We start from the raw sequence: 20656 nt of genomic DNA on the forward strand, positions 1-20656 counted from the left end.
TTATTAAATAAATAAAATATTTTAAAAGTACACAAAAAAACCTTTCTAAAACACTACTTACTTTTTTTAATCGAATAATTTAAGTAGAAACTACAAATGTTTAAAAAACGCATGTTCGAGTTTAAGCTGAAATTTCAACCCCCCACCCTTTTGATAGGGGTGGGGGGTTGGACCTGTAAATTGGTGTAGTAACTTGTACCTACTAGGGTAACATATTTCCAAAGTATAAAGGAAATCCAAGAACTTTTTTTTATTTTTGGGGCAGTTCAGGAATAATGCCACATAAATATGTCTATACAAAACCTATGTAGACGCCACATTGAGAGGCCTACATCAATTGAATATTAAATATGTTGTAAGGAATTACTTATGAATATATCGACTACGATATTTCAATTCGTAAAAATTACTTTTCGCAAAAATGGCTATTCGCAAAAATGACATTTCGTAAAAATGTCAATTCGCAAAAGTGACAATTCGTAAAAATGGCGATTCGTAAAAATGTCGATTCGCAAAAGTGACAATTCGTAAAAATGGCGATTCGCAAAAATGAAAATTCGTAAAAATGGCTTTTCGCAAAAATTACTATTCGCAAAAATGGCTATTCGCAAAAATGACTATTCGTAAAAATGACATTTCACAAAAATGGCTTTTCGCAAAAATGACTACATAGAATAAAAAATTAATTAATTAATTAATTTTCTTTTTGCGAATAGTCATTCGCAAAAGTTCAGTTCGGTAAAATTACATTTGGGAAATAATCATGCGTCCCCCTACTAACTTTGATTGTTCGATGTTGGATTTTAAACTTAACAATATTTTATTTTGGTTGATTAGAATATATAATGAACAAAAATAATAGTGGTCGAGCAGGTGGAATCAAATTTTAATTTTCACCAGGTGAAAAACAATAGGCAGAAATGATAAGAAATTTTCTTTTTCCGTTTATTCTTTTCTCAAATAGATTCTTACAACTTTAAAAAGTTAAAATATTTCAAATTACAATAATGAATGTTTTAACATGACTTACACGGAAAAAATAAGTTCAGCAGATTTTACGAAACTAATTTCGCACTAGCGGATATTTAAGATTCCTTGACGAAGTTTTTCCAAAACCCAGAAACTTTCACTACTTTAAGCAGAACAATTTTCGAGAAACTGCAACCAGTTTTGTAATTTCTAAAACAAGCTTGAATGTAGAAATGTTTCATATTTTCTGATGAACATTTTATTAGAAAATGGTAAAAATGTTTCGTGCAATCTAAAAACGCGTGGTTTGAGTTTTCACTTCGCTGTCCATCGTGAATTCTCGAACAGAGTTTCGTAAAATTCTATACGGGGTGTACAAAAAGTCGCGTTATAAATAGATATGTTAAAGCTTGTCTCGTCGCGTCGGTATTAACTTGTCTGCTGTATTGGGATCTGAAATCACGTGAAACTGACCCACCCCTTAGCCTTTTTGTGACAACCATCTTGGATTTTATCTTTTTCTTGAACGTATATAAAAACGGAATAGGATTTCATTACTCGCAAAAACAAGTTAGAAATATTTTACATATTTGCCCGCACTAATATTTAAAATGAATTAAATTGATTACAAAACGCTGACTTTACGAGATTGCATTTATCATTCTTTATTTAAATGATTAAATTAAAAGCGTTTATTACAAAAAATCACAATCATTATTATAAATTAAAAATAGAAAAATATAGTATATACTATTCAATACTTTTTAAATGTTTACAAAACTTATTTATTAAAGAAGGCTTTATTTTTGTAAGCTGAACACTGTGTTCGTATTTGAACTAAATTTTTGTAAACATAACCAAAACTTCAATTTTTTATAATTATGCATTTGACAGTGAATTTATTATTAAATTTTCCAAATTTTTATTCTTTTTTGTAAAAGTTAATTAAGTTAATAATTTGAAGTTTCATTAGAGATAGAATAAATTAATATTAATAAAAAAGTAATAAATCAATTTCCACTCCATATTTAATGCAACAAAAATCTTTTAGAAACTTTTTATACAAACTTTAAATTTTCAAATATAGGTAATTTTTTTTAACTTTATGTCAAAATGAAGCTTAAATATTCTAGTTTCATTCCCTGTAAATATTATAATGGACAACTCAGGGGAATTTAAGAAATTAATTAAATTTTACAAAGATTTCAGAGGTTAAACTGTGTAAAAATTTGAAAAAACAAATTCCGCTCGGTACATGCATTATAACCTCTGACATCTTTGTAAAATTTAATTAATTTCTTTAATTCCCCTGAATTGTCCATTATAATATTTACAGGGAATGAAACTAGAACATTTAAGCTTTATTTCGACATAAGTTTCAAGAAAATCGAAGGCAACGTGTTTTGAGATATTCAAAAGGTTTATCTTTTAAACTTAATTTTTTTCATAAATAACATTATTTAAAAAAAAAAAATTTTTACTATCGTAAAGTTGAGAAATGTTTCTTTTAAAAACAGTATTAGTGAATAAAGTTTGGCTTTCATAAATAGGAGAAATAATTATTTAAAAATTGCCTTACAATGGGAATTGTTTATGAAGGCGGTCGTTTTGAAATGGAATGCCTCCACTAGAACTTTTTTTTAAATTTCAATTTTAATTAATTTAAAATTTAACTATTCTAAATATATAAAATAATGAATTTATCACTCGGTATTTAAATATTAATTGAGAATTAATCAATCTTCCGAGTCAGGTAATAAAAATTATAACACAATATTGTTGACGTCGAAACGTTAACAATTGTTTTATAATTTTTACTACCTGACTGGAAAGAATATGGTTAATATTCTCAACGAATATTAAATATTCTAAACACATTAAATCAATCAGTCGTTTTGATTAAAATGCCAAATCGAGTCAATAAACGTGAAATCGAAAGATTCAAGAGGACAGAATCGACGGTGAAAAAGCAGGATTGGCAGAATGCCCCTAATACGGTTTTCACGCGAAAACGTATTGGCAGAAACTCACCGCCAATACTATTAATTATTACCAATACTATAATTATTTGAATGATAATTTTTAATAATTAAAATAATTTAGGATTATTGTGTGTAAAAATTTGTAGTCATAATTTTCACTTTGTCCTTATAAATAACAGAATATACGGCACTGGAATTAATATAGTTATAGTAGATTAGGAGTTCTCATCCAGTCATCAGTGGCCGTGCGGTTTAAATACGTTGCCTTATAAGGTTCCGGTATACGTCGGGGCGGGGGGACGTGAGTTCGATCCCACATGCGAGCGGACATTTTTCATTCTAAGCGTTATATAAAATCATAAAATTACTATTTAATCTGTATAAATTATAAGTATTGTGAATATAAACTTGTGAACATGTTTGTAAATAATATTTAAAATCTGTTAAAAAATGTACCAAATTAACACCAATTATCTTTTTTTACTAAAATTATTTTTTAAAATTACTATTTTAAATGACATTTATATTGTTAGTAATTTATTATTGATATGGAAATAATATAATTATTAAAATAGTAACTTATTGTCATTAGATATATAAATAAAAATAATAACAATAATATTTATTATACAGATACTCGCTGTACTATCTCCACGTGCGAGTCATATGCGACCATCATGACGTGCAATTCATTTGCAAGCACTAATACAACCATCAGTCGTGAATGCGATATGCGTGTGTTATGACGTGCACTGACTGACTCGCACGCCAAGTGCGTCACGTGCGTCGCACGTTTGTTATCTGGATGATTCATAACTGTCCCAAAAGTCATGAATTTTCACTATTTTATTTTTAGCATTTTGCAATAAAAAAGGAGAAATATTTAAATTGTTATATTTTTATTACATGTGATATAATACACAATTTCCGAAAAATTTTAAATAATTTTTTTATACATTTAACATTTTATTGAAAATTTGAAAACAATTATATAAAGTTTCGACAAACTTGTAATATTTTTATTTTCTGCTAATAATAATAATGAAGGATCGATACGTACTGTATAATTTTCACTTATCTCTTTTAATGATTTATGCACTTCATTATTTTTTATTTAAAATTTCTAAATATTTAATATAATTTGCTATTTTTTCTAATTAAATTTCTCCTTGGATTATATCACTAATTTTTAGTTTCAAAATAAAACTCTATAAAATTTAGACCCCAATTATAAAGAGTGTATAATATTTTAATGAAGATTAATAATTAAATTATTATATTGAATTCGATAACAATTAACAATTTCTATAATTCTTATGTCAATAAAGTATGATTCGAAATTTTCGATATAGATTTAAAATACCTAGTTACTGATTTCTTGTAAATTATTTATTTGATAAATTAAAAATTGTTTCCTTTAGTGAATTCAGAATCAAAAACAAATAATATAAAGACTATGTATACCTCATCAGTTCCAAATTTTTGTTTTCTTAAGAATTCAGAAGAAATATTTTCTTCTTCTAAAACTTCTGTGACACAAAAATTCAGAATTTGTCTTATAAATTGTAAAAATTTAATTTATTTCAGTATTTTTAATAAAAATCCCTGACTTTTCCTGAATTCCCTGTTTTAGAATATATGATTATTATATTGTTATAATAGTATTAAAACTATGTTCTAATTCATATTTTATTTTTATGAAAAAAAATTATAAATAAAAATTTTCAAATTACATTATTTTTAAAATTGTTAATTTTATTTAAAAAAGTAAGCAAGAAGTTAATAATTATTTTGAAGGATTATAAATTTGATATTTTTATGACCAAAAACAATGGTCTGTTAATTATTAAAAGAATAATAAACGAATATAATTGGAATAATTTTTAAAGACGATATGAAATAAACGTAAATATTGATTTTTTTAGAGAAACATTTGTTTCATATCACAAAGCGTTTAAAATATTTATCAGAAATTGAAAATCGTCAGCCCTGAAACTTAATTATAGGTAAAAAGTGATGTAGATTTTAAGAGAAGTTAACTTCTTAATAAGAGAAAAAATTCGTATTAATTTTTTCTATAAAAATAACAAATATTTCAATATCAGAAAGTCATAGATCTGGCTGATTTTAAAAAAGAACTTGATATACTATTGCTAATATGAGAGGATTCGCAATAAAAGCGTGTCAATTTTGATAAAAATCAATCTGAATAATTCAGTTGTTTCCGTATAATTGTTGCAATTATTTGTATAGCATGAAGAGAACGCAAGCGTACAATTTGCAAAATATATTCAAAAGATAGTAAGTGAGCTTTCATAATTTTATTCACTACATTGTCACTGTTATAGTAGAACAAAAAAGAAGAGCATCGGATAAATTATTATAATGGAGAGATTATTGAAACTTGTAATGTGGGTTCCGAATAACATTCGTGAAAGTATTTATCCTCTGATTTTCATAAACTGGCTGTCAATATTTGGCTTTAGTGGATACCCCTTAGGCGGTACGAAATATAATAAATTCTGTTCTATTCCGGTGATCATACTTTCAGGTATGTTCAAAAAAAGATCTTCAAATGGCACTACTAAATAATAATAATCTAAAGAAAAAAATTTATCATTCGGTAGCACAAATGAAAAAGAAGTTAACAATCTTTCTGAATCAATTTCTCCATAAAGTCCATAATTTGATTGAAAAAGCAAGAAAAGTTCGTAAATTTAACAATATAAATTGGAGAATTTTTGAGAAGTTATAAATAATTGCAAAAATCAATTATTTTCAAAAGTAATAAAATTCTTTGTGAAATTTCAATCATGCTCAAAAAATTTTTTAAGTTCTCATTAAAACTACAATTATCTTTATAAATAATAAAATTCTTCTCCAACATTCAATTATTTTCAAAAATTTTAATAAAATTCATGACAAAATTTCAATTATTTTCAAAATGTTTTCTTAATTAAATGATTTTCAATATTCTACTATTTTAATAAAATTTCCCAAAAGAATTTAATTGTTAAACAGAAATTTTGTTAATATATTTTACACGAACATTCAATTATTTTCCAAGAAAAATAAAAGTTTCACAGGAATTCAATTATTTAAAATAGAATTTGCAAAAATGTTTTCGAAAAAATCACATGTTTTAAAATATGCCATCACATTTCTTTGAAGTTATTCAATTATTTTCATAAATTTTCAAATTTTTTTTAGGAATTTAATTATTTTCATAAATAATAAAATCATTCGGAGGAAATCAATTATTTTCAAAAATAACAATATTCATCACAAGAATTCAATTATTTTCAGAAAATTTCAATTTAAAAAAAATTAATAAAGTTCTTCATAAGAATTCAATTATTTTGGACATTTTTTAATACAATTCGTTGCAAGAATTCAATTACATATTTTTAAAAATTTTGATCAAATTCTCGGCAAAATTTCAATTATTTTCAATAATTTTTCTCAATTCAATGATTTTGAATATCTACTATTTTAATAAAATTTTCCAAAAGAATTCAATTATTTAAAAAAAATTAATATAATTTTGCGCATATATTAATTTAATTATTTTCATAAATAATGAACTTCTTTTTATGAATTCAATTATTTTCATGAATAATAAAATTTGCACAGGCATTCAATTATTTTCATACACAATTTTCATAAAATTTTTGGAAAAAATCAATTTTTTAAAATGATTTTTAAAAAATTCTGTCACAGAATTCAATTTAAAAAAAATTAATAAAGTTCTTAACCCCTTGACTGCCGATGGCAAAGATCTTTGCCATTTTGGACTTTGCTCTGACTGCCGGAAAACTGACAATCTTTGCCATGATAAAAATTGATGTAAAAAAGTCAAAAATGTCTGAAAACTAAAAATAGAATGATTTCTCAAAAGTCAACGCTATGCAGAATGCGACGCACATTTCTGTTTTTAAATTCAATAAATTATAAAAATGTTATAAATTTTTAAAAACAACACTTTTAGCAAATTTTTTTAAATCTTTGCCATGGACAATAACAATGGATTTTTATTTTAAAAATGTCTAAAAACGCCTGAAATCTATTACTCGGGGGTTTTCGGGGTCGCTGATTACGAATATGATGTCAATTTTTCAAAATTCAAAATGGCGGATCCAATATGGCGGACGACTTTTTTTAAAATTGATCCAAATTAACTGAAATTTGTTACTCGGGGGTTTTCGAGGTCGCTGATTACGAATATGATGTCGGTTTTTCAAAATTCAAAATGGCGGAACCAAAATGGTGGATAACTTTTTTAAAAATTGATTCAATTTATCTGAAATTTTTTACTCGGGTGTTGTCAAGGTCGCTGATTACGAATATGATGATGATTTTTCAAAATTCAAAATGGCGGATCCAATATGGCAGACATTTTTTAAAAAAATTTTGGATTCGCTTGAAAATTATCATTCGGGGGTTTTCGGGGTCGCTAATGACGAATCCGATATCAGTTTTTAAAAATTCAAAATGGCAAATCCAATATGGCAGACATTTTTTTTTAAATTTGGATTTGCTTGAAAATTATCACTGGGGGGTTTTCGGGGTCGCTGATGACGAATCCGATGTCAGTTTTTAAAAATTCAAAATGGCGGATCCAATATGGCGGACATTTTTTTCAAATTGGATTCGCTTGAAACTTGTCACTCGAGGGTTTCTCTCTTTATAGCTGTTCTATGAAACCGGCATTTGTAAAATTTGTTCTACTTTTATGATAAAAATAATTTAAAAAAAAAAATGTCCGCCATATTGGATCCGCTATTTTTAATTTTTAAAAACAGACATCGGATTCGTCATCAGCGACCTCGAAAACCCCCGAGTGAGAATTTTCAAGAGAATCCAAAATTTTTTTAAAACATATCCGCCATTTTGAATTTTGAAAAACTGACATCGAAATCGTCATCAGCGACCCCAAAAATCTTCAAGTGACAAGTTTCAAGTGAATCAAAATTAAAAAAAAATTTACACCTTATTGGATCCGCAATTTTTAATTTGGATCAATTAATAAAAATCCGTCTGCCATATTGGATCCGCCATTTTGAATTTCGAAAAACCGACATTAGATTCGTAATCAGCGACCCCAAAAACCTCCAAGTAACGAATTTCAGGTAATTTGGATTAATTTTTAAAAAACCGTCCGCCATATTGGATCCGCCATTTTGAATTTTGAAAAACCGACATCAGATTCGTAATCAGCGACCCCGAAAACCCCTGAGTAACAAGTTTCAGACAAATTGGACGTATTTTTATTTTTGGCATTCTGGGCACATTTAGTGTTTTTCAGCCGGCAGTTAAGGGGTTAATAAGAATTCAATAATTTTTAAAGATTTTTAATAAAATTCTCTGTAAAATTTCAATTATTTTAAAAAATTTCCCTCAATTCAATGATTTTGAATATCTACTGTTTTAATAAAATTTTCCAAAAGATTTCAATTATTTAAAAAAAATTTAATAAAATTTTGCGCATATATTTTATTATTTTCGTAAATAATGAATTTTTTTAGGAATTCAATTATTTTCATAAATAATAAAATTTCCACAGGAATTAAATTATTTTCAAACACAATTTTCATAAAATTGTCGGAAAAAAATAAATTATTTAAGATGATTTTTGTAAAATTCTTCGCTAGAATTTAATTTAACCCGTTGCCTGTTTCCGACCCACGGGTGGGTCGTGAAAAAGTATGGCCATAACTGTTTCCGACCCACCCGTGGGTCGTGTTCACTATCACTAAAATAAATATAATTTGTATATAAATTGATAGATATTTTTCTTTATATCAATATTATAAGAAATTATAAGGGTCATTAATGATATTTTAGAAAATAATTGAATAATTAATTATAATTTAAATATATTATACTATTTGAGAAAGTATTAGATTCCGCTGGGAAGTTTAGGACAATCATGTTGTATTTTCCTCAAACAGTTAAGGGGTTAATAAAAAAAATTAATAAAGTTCTTCATAAGAATTTAATTATTTTTAATATCAAATTCCTTAAAAAATGTAATTCTTAAAAATTTTTTTACAATTTTTCAAAAAAATTCAATTATTATTTAAAAATTTTTTGACAAAATTCTTCATGAGAATTCAATTTTCAGAAACATTCGATTATTTAATAAGATATTATTTTTTGTATTTAAAAAATTAAATTCTCGTTGAATTTTCTAAAAAAAATTGATTTAAAAATGAGTTTTAGTTAAAATTTTGTAGATAATAATTGAATATTAAAAGCATTATAGCATGAATTTTTAGAAATAATTGAATTCTGACATGGTTTCAATAAATTAAAATTTTTGAAAATTTAAATTTTAACTAACTATTCTGTTGAAATAATTTTGGTTCAGTGGCGGATCCAGGGGGGGGGGGGTCATGGGGGTCATGACCCCCCCTGGGGCGAAAAATTTACATAAAAAAAAAGGTCAGCTAATTATGGTCGTTGCTCGCCGAATCTATAAATGACCCCCCCCTGGAGTAAATTCTGGATCCGCCACTGTTTTGGTTTAAAACGTTTTAATTGAATTTTTTTAAAAAAATTTTTGAAGTTGTTATTTTCTAATATATATTTAATTGAAGGATTTCAGAATAATCGAAATTTTTGGTAAAATTGAATTTTAAACAAATGTATTTAAAAATTCTCAAAGAACTTTTTTAAAAATAACTATTTTTATAGTTCATTTAGAGAAGAATTTTAGTTAAAGATTGTAGAAAATAATAATTGAATTAAAATTATAGAAATAATTTTTAAGAAGCAGTGATTATATATTTGTCAGTAATTGGTCCACAAATGGTCCGTAATTTTTCATTTTTGGTCCGTAAGGTCCGTGATTTCAAATACTTTCACTGATTCGAGCCTTGACTTCAGTTTCTTTAATCTCATGTATCGTTAGAACAACTGTCCTAATATAGAAACCTGCTTTTTCTGAAAAATATTTTCGAAATTAATTAATAACCTGAAAATTATCAAAGAACTTAGAAAAAACGGGAGCATAGTGGAATACTACACTACCTTTCTATTGTCGGTAGACTGCTCTGACCACTGATTATTCATTTTATTGTTATTACAGGTACTTTTTGTTTGAATGGTTTTATAATTTTTTACGAAGTAAAGTCCAATACCTTTAGAACCTCATTTATCTATACATTCGAAGTAGTATTTGTCATTGAAACAATAATAATATTTGCTGCTCACATAAACGGTTGGTTTAATTTTAAGGTACGTGCTAATAATTTTGAGGTGAAATTCAAGTTCCTACAAAAATTGTAATTTGTGATTTTCAAATTAACAGAAGTTGAATGATCTTTATAAATGTATGATGGAATTGAATGATGCGGCTAGAAATTTTGGCTTCAAGGAAAATTATAGTAGAACTTTTAAAAGTCTGCTAGGATGGATATTTGCCATTTTATGTTTAGACTTCATGACAGAAATTTGTATGCAAAAAAGGTGGACAATTTTTGAAATACAATTTACGGCGTTGTACTTTGCAACAGTCATAGATTTGAATGTACACTCAAGTATCAAGTACGTATATTTGTGGTATTTTAAAATCAGAAAGCAACTATATATGAAAATAATTTACAAGTCTTATTTAGAAACATGTTATTTAAGAAATGAAAACTTCCTGAAGTGTCCAGGTGAAAAAGTTAAACTTATTCTGATCAAAATTTTGCTTAAATGTTGCTACAGTATCAGTAGAAGTCTAAATATTAATTTCATTGAATTTCATAAAAAAAATTTTAAGTTATTTAAACTTTTCAAATTTTGACTTTTTTGGAAGTTAATATTTTTCAATTTCATATTATTGTAAGTAGGATCGATAAAAGTTAATATATTTATATTGGGTTTTAAAGGATTTTTATGGGCTACAAGCTGGTAATAATATTTTTCAAAAAAAAAAATGTATATTATATAATAAAAACTAATTTTTTTATTTTATGTAACAGGTTCATTGCTGTTAAAATCAAATTCTTAAACAACATGCTGATAAAAAACTTTAAGAAAAATTCAAATGGATCAATCTTACATGAACAGTTAGAACACTCTGCATTTAATGCTAATGCATCTTTTGCTTCTAAATTTCATTCGTCAATAGAAACAATTTACTTGGAGTCTGAAAATTTGACAAAAGAAAAGAAGAGATGTTTGCAAAAAATAAAGTAAGTTTTAGATAATCGCCGCCAAGTAAAAAGTAAAAACCGCAAATATATATTCTCAAAATATATTGACTATGTATCAATAAAATCAAATAACTCGAGTAAATCTTAACCGATTTTGCTCAATTTTTTTTTTTGATAAAGAATGATAAAAGAAAGAATTCGAAAAATTTCAATTATTTTTATAAATAGTAAAATTGTTCGCAAGAATTAAATTAATTTTGTAAATAGTAAATTCTTCGCAGGAATTCAATTATTTTTAATCAAATTTAAATAAAATTACACGAAAGAATTTAATTAATTTCGAAAGTTTCTATAAAATTCAAACAAGAATTTAAAATTGAAAGAATTCATATATTTTCAAAAAATAATAAAATTCTTGTGATGAATTAAATTATTTTGAATATACTTAATTTTAATAAAATTCTTTAAAGAAATTCAATTAGGATCTTCAAAACAACTTTAATTGAATTTCTCGAAAAAATTTCATTATTATCAAATATTTCTAAAAAAAATTTTCATAACAATTTCATTATTTCTTAAAATTTTAATAATTTCTTCGAAATATTTCAATTATTTTTATAAATAGTAAAATTCTTCGCAAGAATTCAATTAATTTTATAAATAGTAAAATTCTTTGTAGAAATTTAATTATTTTCAAAACAATTTTAATTGAATTCCTCGAATGAATTCAAATATTATTAAATATTTCCATAAATTTCAATTATTCCCTAAAATTTTAATAAATTCTTCGAAACAATTCAATTATTTTAATAAATAGTAAAATTCTTCGCAAGAATTCAATTGTATTCAATTCAATTTTAATAAAATTCTTCTTCATATAATTCAATTGCTTTCAAAATTTTCAATTAAAATTATTAAAGAAACTCCATTAGTTTTAAAAAAATTCATAGAAATTTTTTAAAAGAATTTAATCAGGATTTTTAAAAATTTTAATAAAATTCTTTGCGAGAATTCAGTTATTTTCCTAAATAATAAAATTCTTTGAAGGAATTCTATTATTATCAAATTTTTTGATAAAATTCTTTCCAACAATTTGATGATTTTTAATACATTAATTTTAAAATTGAAAACATTTGAAAAAGAAAATTATAAAAAAGTTAAGATACAAAAAAAGTGAACAGATTGCCGAAACATGTACTTTATCATTATTAATTGGGTTAAAATCTCGATATGTATTTCAGGAAATTCCAAAACATTTCGTATTTTTTTAAATATTTAGATTTTTCCGAAAAAATTAAATTAAATTAAATTTTTTAAAAATTAAGACAAACGTAGACTAAACTTCTAAACGGATTTGTAAAATATTCTGAAATATTATTAATTGGTTAAAAATCCAATTATTCGTCATAATAAAAAATTCTATTAGAAGCAATTTTTTATTATGACGAATAATTGTATTTCATTAGCAGCTTATGTTAATCATTAAATTAAAATTTATATTTGTTACAGTTCAATATTAAATCTTTAGTTATAAATTTTACTTGGTAAACTTTTATTTCACTAATTATTGTTTGGACATTTGCAAAAACTTTCACTTGGCGGAACTTTATGCATCAAAGATGTTTTTATTGGCATATATACTCAGAAATATACATATTCCTAAATAAATTTCTTATATTGAATTTACCATAAAAAAATATTTTTTCAGATACATTTATTTGAGCCTTTACACTCATTCTAAGCAGGTCAATCAAATTTATGAAATGCATTTACTTTTGCAAATGTTATCTAACCTATATAATTTAGCGACATGGATTAGCATCGCAATATCAGCATATTCTTGTAAAGATATTATTTTATTTTATTTATGTTTACTAAAAGTTACTAAAAGCGCTTTAAGATTTTTTCTCATTGTCGCGCCATGTTGTCAAATCGAGAAGCAGGTAAATGTTAAATTTAAAATAATTTCAATAAATTAAAATTTACAAGTTCATATTCATAAATTTAAAAAATTTTATTTTAGAGCGATGAGATGATCAAAAATCTATCAGAATTGGTAAATTACAAGTTAAACGCTTCACTTGTAGAAGAGGTAATAAGAATGTTTGGAATCAAAGCAAAAATAATTAACATAATTGGTATTTTATAAACACACGAAGAATAAAGGTTAAACTCAAAATTTATTTTTTTAAAAACATAGTTAAATTACGGAAGAAAAATTACAATAAGATTTTTAACATCTTAATGTATATTTCAAATAACTAAAAAGTGACTACACCAAAACATTAGAAGTAAAAGTAATTTTCTCACAGTGATGCTTAATGAATAGAATCATTATATTTATATAATTATATGAATTTTAATTTATATTTTTAATGTCCTAGTTATCAATGCTCATAATTGTTTAACAATATTTTAGATGGATGACTTACGCCAACAGATAATTCAATTGCCAATAATTTTTACAACTTTTGGATTTCAAAAATTAGGAATGACTTTTATAGAGAAGGTAATAACATAATTCTTTTGATTGAATTGTAAATTATATAATTCATGTTTCATATAGTTTGCAGTAACTGGCACTGCACTTTTTAGTTGCATACAATACTTCAAAAAGTATTTAAAATAAAATCGGATTTAAATGGCCGAACATATTTTCTCAGCTACGATACTGTGAATGAACTTTCCGAAAACAGTTTTATGCCAATAATAATATTCACTATAATTGGAATAATTGAAATGCCAATCATGCCCACCATCAAGGAATGTACTGCTGCACTGGAATGCGTGTATCTCCGCCATTTAAAATTTTTTTCAAAACTATTTCGTATTTACATAGCTTACAATATATATATGTATTAAGCAACAATAAAAATGTCTTATCTTAAATATTTAAAAAAAAATTCCTAAAAAACCATCCAATTGAAATGCGTTCAGGTTGGCGTAACCCCTTAAGAATTTTGCCTTTTGTCTTGATTGTTAGTTTTGTTACGTCAAAACGAGAAACCTTTTTAAATATACCTAACGTTCCTCGTTTTAAATTGGTTTCATAAATGAATCCAATTTGGGATGAGGATAAGTCAATGAGCCTACTAAATGTGAGAGAATAATTTATTTAAAAACCAACAAGAAAGAAAAGAGTTGACAAAATTACAATGAGTACAAAAATTATGAATCTTACTTAAAGAATAACAATTACTGGTGGTGTGATGATAATCTGTTGTCCGATCTCAATGGTGATGAGCGGTAGACGAAAAGGGGCCTTTTGTTTGTTGTCCTTAGTGGTTGGGTATTAGACCTCTTGTTCACACTAATGAGATAGTGTATTGTATTGTTAAAATATCTGCTTCCTTCCAGACGGTTGTCGCCTCTTGAGCAAATTTCGATGGTTCGAAATTTGGAATGTGTTGTTTCAATATTAGGTCTTCGTTGATAGTTGAGATTATTTCCAATTTAATATTTTTGGAAATTGTTTAAAATTTATACTTTGCAAATTTATTATAAGAGGTTGTTTAAAGTTCACTTCTTATTTAATACTTGGGGAAATAGTTCACTTTTAATAATGTACGTTCAAAATAATACTTGGGGTTATACGTTTCACTTTCAAAGATGTACTTTTAATTCACTTGTAAACTATGCGATGTTTACTTGTAGACAATTTGATAATGACTGAGCGATGTGTACAGGTTGATTCCCAAAAAATTACTCTCTAGTCTTTTGTTCTGAACGATGTGTTCAGGTTAATTTCTAAATAGTTACTCTCTGATACTAAGCGATGTGTTCAAGTTGATTTCTAAAAAACTACTCTCTGATATCTGCAGAATTTGTATCCCTTTTATATAAAACTGTCTTCATTAATGTAATGCTTTGAAATCATTCAAGTGTGAATTTTAAGTGGGGGTCTCGGCGACGGCAATGCTGCTGCAATTCGGGGCGACTGTTGACTCTTCTACACGTGTCGATTTTGGGTAGATTTTAAGTGGGGGTGTCGGGCGACGGCAATGCTGCTGCAATTCGGGGCGACTGTTGACTCTTCTACACGTGTCGATTTTGGGTAGATTTTAAGTGGGGGTGTCGGCGACTGCAATGCTTGTTTGTTTTCCTGCCTGTGGCGAAGATTTTTTGAAGGTCGTTTAACTGATGCACTAACGTTATTCTTTTTACATGATTTAAAATATTACTCATCTTTCTTGAATTCATTATACTTGCAAATTGTTTAGATACATATGAGATATATAAAATATGCTAATTACAATGCAATAATATGAAATACATAGAATAATAATACAACGTATAAGTAAAATACAATATCAAAAAAATAGGAAATACATTCTTAAGTATCGAAGTTAAATTAGGTATATTAACAAGAAGTTACGGACGTAACAGTTTTTAAACTATTTGAAAAAACGACTTTTTTCTGTACTTGATGTAAAATATACCGTTTTAATTTACAAAACGTGTTTAGAGTAATTTAGGTATTTTTTTTAAGGGAAAGTAAAAATTCACATCGAATTGTAAACAAACCATTATTTATTGCACACAATACAGAAACTGTTTTATTTTGTACTTAAAATACTGTTCTGTGAAAATAAGCTTCTGAAATAATTTGTTTTCGTTTCATATAAATATTTACGATATAATTTCTTTTTAAATAGAAAGATTTGAGAAATAGTATCAGTAAAAAGTAGAATGAGAAGGAATGTCACATTAATTTGAGGTAAGGAAATAGTTTACATACCTAAGGAGAATGACAATTTAATATTTTTTAAAAACAGTAACTTTAAACTATTACACAGGCCAAAAAATTTCGATATTTATTATATTGACGGATAATTAAAAATGATTTTTACAGGATTTTCTCTTTAAAATTGAAATCAGACAATGGAAAAATATTTGATTGAATCTACTTTTTAATGCGAAATCTTCTCTAAAGAAAGAAATAAAAAGCCTCTCAAACTATATATAATTATCAAAATAAAAATCAGCGACCAAAAAACCCCAATTAACAAGTTTCAAGCAAAAATCCAACTTCTGAAGAATTGTCGGCTATATTGTATCTACCATTTTGTAATTTTTGAAACTCTAACTCTTCACATGACGATTACTTGTTAAACATAAAAACTTTACGAAAATTGTAATAATTATAACTGTCATACCTCTAATTGAATTACATAAAATAAATAAATAAATAAAATTATGTTACAAAAGAAAAAGACAAAAAGGAATATATTACAGTTTACAATTATTTAAAATGTATTCAGATGTGTATCGCGTACACAAACAGTTCACGTATATAAAAATTTTATATATAAAATACTGACTCTATTATGCTACCAGTTATGATATTTAAAAAATTATTAAATGAATGTTAATATTTTAGAAATATTACAATATTGGTCCTTGAAAACCTTATTATTCTTTTTTAATGTAGAATAAATAAAATATTTTTCAAAGTAAGATTTTGATTCTACTGAAAAATCCTATAAAAATTGAGTGTGATTAATCGATCAATATTATGACACACAAAAATTGTTTTCATCAAATTGTTTTTGCAACAGATGTAATTATATGATTCATGTAATGTTTATAAAGACATGATTCTTAAACTCTTTGTATCTCAAATAATTTAACATCGGTGTCGTACCATATTGGTGGTTCTACATTCCTTAAATAAATAACACCCCACATGTAGGTTCTGAACCAGGCTGTTGTTCCAGTATTTGCTTGATATCGTCGAATAAGTATTGGATGAGGCACTGGCAATAAGCCCACAAGTGTGCCATGCTGAAGAAATTTTAAAATTTCACTTTCATCCGTTAATCCTCTGCAAAAATTTTTGTATCATAAAATTTGATTAATATTCTTAAATGTATAATATAGTGTTACAAACAATAAAAAAGTAAAATTAATTTAAATCGGATTTATTCTAACTTGTTTGTCATGAGAATCTAAGGAGAATGGTATGTATTGAATCACTCATACACCCCCAAAATTTCATTTTAAAGCTAAAAACTGGTGTTTTTAAGTTACTACATAATGTTACGTCATCGTAACATATTTTCAATAAACAATATGTATAACTAATAAAATAATAATAATAATGGGAATAACAATCAAAACTAATAAAAATATATTAAATTATCATTAATAATAATAAAATTAGCAACAAATAACTGTTATTAACACACTGTTAATTCTAACAATTTAATTGTATAATAAATAATTAATAAAAAATTGTAATGTTACATATTTTCAATAAACAACAATAATAGGGAAGAGTGGTCCTAAGTTGGCCGCCTAAGCAAATTGGTTGCAAATAGTAACAAAATGGAATTTAATCAAGTCAGCAAGTAAATAATTGTGTTCAGCGATCGTTTTCCTATAATTTTATGTTATTTAGAACGTTATAGAATGTATTTTGTAGTCTTAATACAATAAATAGTGAAAATTTGCATTTTGGACATTTCAGAAATAGCGGTTCTAAGTTCTTACAACAATGAATTTTAGAAAAACGGAAAATACATTGCTTAGTGAACAGACTTGTAAAATACATGGGATAATATACAAATTTTTGGTATAAAAAGGGCCAGACCATCAACAGCAACGCAATCCAGAAAAGTTAGCCAAGAAAATGTAGTCATAAGATGTAGTCGTTAGTATTTATTATAAGTCTCAATTAAAAAGTGGTGCTCCGTACAAGTCAGTCTAAAAATTTCATCTTTAACAAGTGGTTCTTTACTCGTCAGTCTAGTATTTTCGTGCTCCTCTTCACGTCAGTGTAAAAGTTCAAATTATCTTCAAACCAAATATTGCTGAATTTGTGTTCAAAAGTACTGCTCGAGTTTTGTGTTATTCATTAAAGGAAAATTTATGAGAAATATAAATCATACCTAGTCAACTTGCAACTACAGTAGAATCTCACACAAATTAACTTCTCATAAGTTAATTTTCCCCTATCGCGAACCCCCCTCTACTTAAAAAAACTTTAGTCATTGCACATGCGCATAGTGGTGCCAAAATGGCTGACATAATAAATAAACATAACCTCTTTTAAAAATGTGGTCAGTGATTCAGATGTATAATACATGAGAGGGCGCTTTTAACAACGTTCGTCCTCTTATCTTAAACACGATGCTGAAACAATTAAAATTTCACCCATTCCTGATCAACTAGATCAACCATATGACCAGGAAAAGATTCGTCTCCTTCCAAGCGGATGGATCTGATCCGAAAGTCTGAGGTGTCGGAGTTCCTCAGGGCGGATTATTGTCACCTCTATTATTTAATCTTTACCTAAGGGATCTTGAACTATACCTACCACCGAACATGAGGGCGGTCATATACGCGGATGATCTATATTAAATTTACTTCCACTCAAAATCTCGGTACAGATGCATCAGCCGCATTAGAGAGTCTTTCCATCTGGCTCAAATCTCTGGGTATGGACGGAGCCCCTCATAAGACAGTATGCTGTGTCTTTTTGAAATCGCGGTCTTCTTTCGAAGACATCATCATAAAATTAGGTTCTACAACAATTTTATGTGAAAATGCCCATGAAACATCTCGGGATACTCTTGGACCGCAGGCTTACATGGACACCCCACATAAAAATGCTTGCCAATGAAGCCACGAAAGCACTTGGCATACTAAGAATAATTTCACACATTGTCTCTACTGGTCTACAGAAACCACCCCGGTCCGACTTCATCAGTTTACGTATGTATATCCCATTGGCCTTAGTGATGATACGTACTATACTCAAAATTATAACACGAGATGGCGCAGCTCGCGTCCTGCTGTAGATAAACATGTCAAAGTGTACACGTGAAAGAGTAAATTGTTCTTTTTAATTGAAAATTATTCATTATTATTGCTTTATTTAAAATATATTTTATAATATTTATTTATTGATCATGTCAAAATATTATAAAGGCCACTCCTGTATTATTCCCAATTGTAAATCGGGATATGAACAGAATCCAGACAAAAATATAAAATTGCATTTCCTTTCTGTTCCGTCTGGAGAAGAAAATGTAAGAAAGTGGGAAAGAGCAATTTTAAGAAAAAATTTTGTTGTAAAAAGTGGTCAAGTGGTTTGTAGTAAACATTTTCAACCCGACGATCTTATTTGGCGAAAAAGGTTAAAGATCCTAATGGAAAAGTCATGGCTTCAGTAAGTATATAGTAAAAACATTATTGAAATAATTTTTTTACTTTGATATAATAGAAAAAAGATAAAATTTACATTAATCTATTAAAATGATAGGACTTTTTCTTGTTAGAATTATTTAGACGGGATCGTTTCAATTAATACTCAAAGAATTAACATATGTGATAACTAATAGTGATATTTATTATTTAAACAAAGAAGGAGATGTTTCTATTACAAGTTATAGAATCGAACTGAACATTACACCGGATAATCAAACAAAGTTCTAAAAACATAGAGGGCAGTAATCTTCCGCGTACTTCCGTTCTTTTAACTCGCGCGTAAAATCAAACAGTCTTTAATATAATTTCAACATTTCTGAATATATTTATAAAGAGTTTGAAATAAAAATCTTAACAATAATTAATGTAAACATTATTTATATTCATACATGTATTTTTAATATGTAATTCTAGGAAGAATACAAGGTACCGAAATTAAGGAAAGGTGCTTTACCGTCTATTTTCCCGATCTGTCCATCTTACTTAACAAAGAAAGCATCTAAACGAAAATCGCCGAAAAATAGGAGTAATTTAAAAATCGCAGAAAAAAGGAGAAGGCCCAATTCACCAATATTAAAGGAAACTCAGTCGTCTAATGAAAATAGTGTAACATCTACCACTTCTGATTTTGTTTCCCCAGAATCAAACGTTAATATCATAAATTCAGAAAATGTTACAGTTTCATCTCCGGTATCCAGTAAAAATTTAGAAACTGAAACAGATATACCTGCTTCCTCTGCTGAGTCGGCTGAGACCAATGATAATTCAGAACATGAACGAATTCAATTTTTTGAATCAATTGCTTCTTCAAAAGAGCAAATTACGATACCCACTGGTTGGTCTCGATATGATATTAACGAAAACAATTTCAGTGCAATACAGTTCTTTCAATGTACAGGTAGAATAGACAATGGAATATTCAAAACAGTATTTTCAAAAAAGTTGGTCATCTATCAGGATATGACTGTTCAAGGATTTATTATGAATCTTCGCGTAGATTTATCGAAACTCGGCTTTAAAAATCCATATATCTCATCTGTACAAGAAATAGAAAATATACTCCAAAACTTTCACAAATGCAGGACATGTGAAGGATGTGCAACACCAAATTCTGTTAGAAATTCTGAAACATCTTTCGCTTCTCGCGATGGTTTTGGATTTTTACGTCACAATAAATGTGAATTGATATTAGATTCAAGTTGTACAATTCGTTCTAAGCATTGCTCATCGTGCAAGAAAGCTAAAAGGACATTAGCAAATAAAACCGTGCGTTTGCAAAATAAGAAAAATGAACAGCGAATTCTTTTGAATTTGAGTCCTAACAGAAAAAGAAAAATGGATTTAATTAGG

General features: G+C 26.8%; 1 protein-coding gene across 1 annotated transcript in view; it reads right to left on the reverse strand.

Moving 5' to 3' along the window:
• Window positions 1-16114: 16114 nt before the first annotated feature.
• The window catches only part of LOC122511927 (protein HID1), a 49334-nt gene continuing 44792 nt past the window's right edge, over window positions 16115-20656 (reverse strand). The window contains exon 12 of the mRNA XM_043627498.1: window positions 16115-16919. Coding sequence (XP_043483433.1) covers window positions 16697-16919 — 223 coding nt within the window. The 3' untranslated portion in view covers window positions 16115-16696. The remainder of the gene's footprint in view (window positions 16920-20656) is intronic.

This window comes from Leptopilina heterotoma, unplaced genomic scaffold (genome assembly GCF_015476425.1).
Source record: "Leptopilina heterotoma isolate Lh14 unplaced genomic scaffold, ASM1547642v1 Lhet_91, whole genome shotgun sequence".
Lineage (NCBI taxonomy): Eukaryota > Metazoa > Arthropoda > Insecta > Hymenoptera > Figitidae > Leptopilina > Leptopilina heterotoma.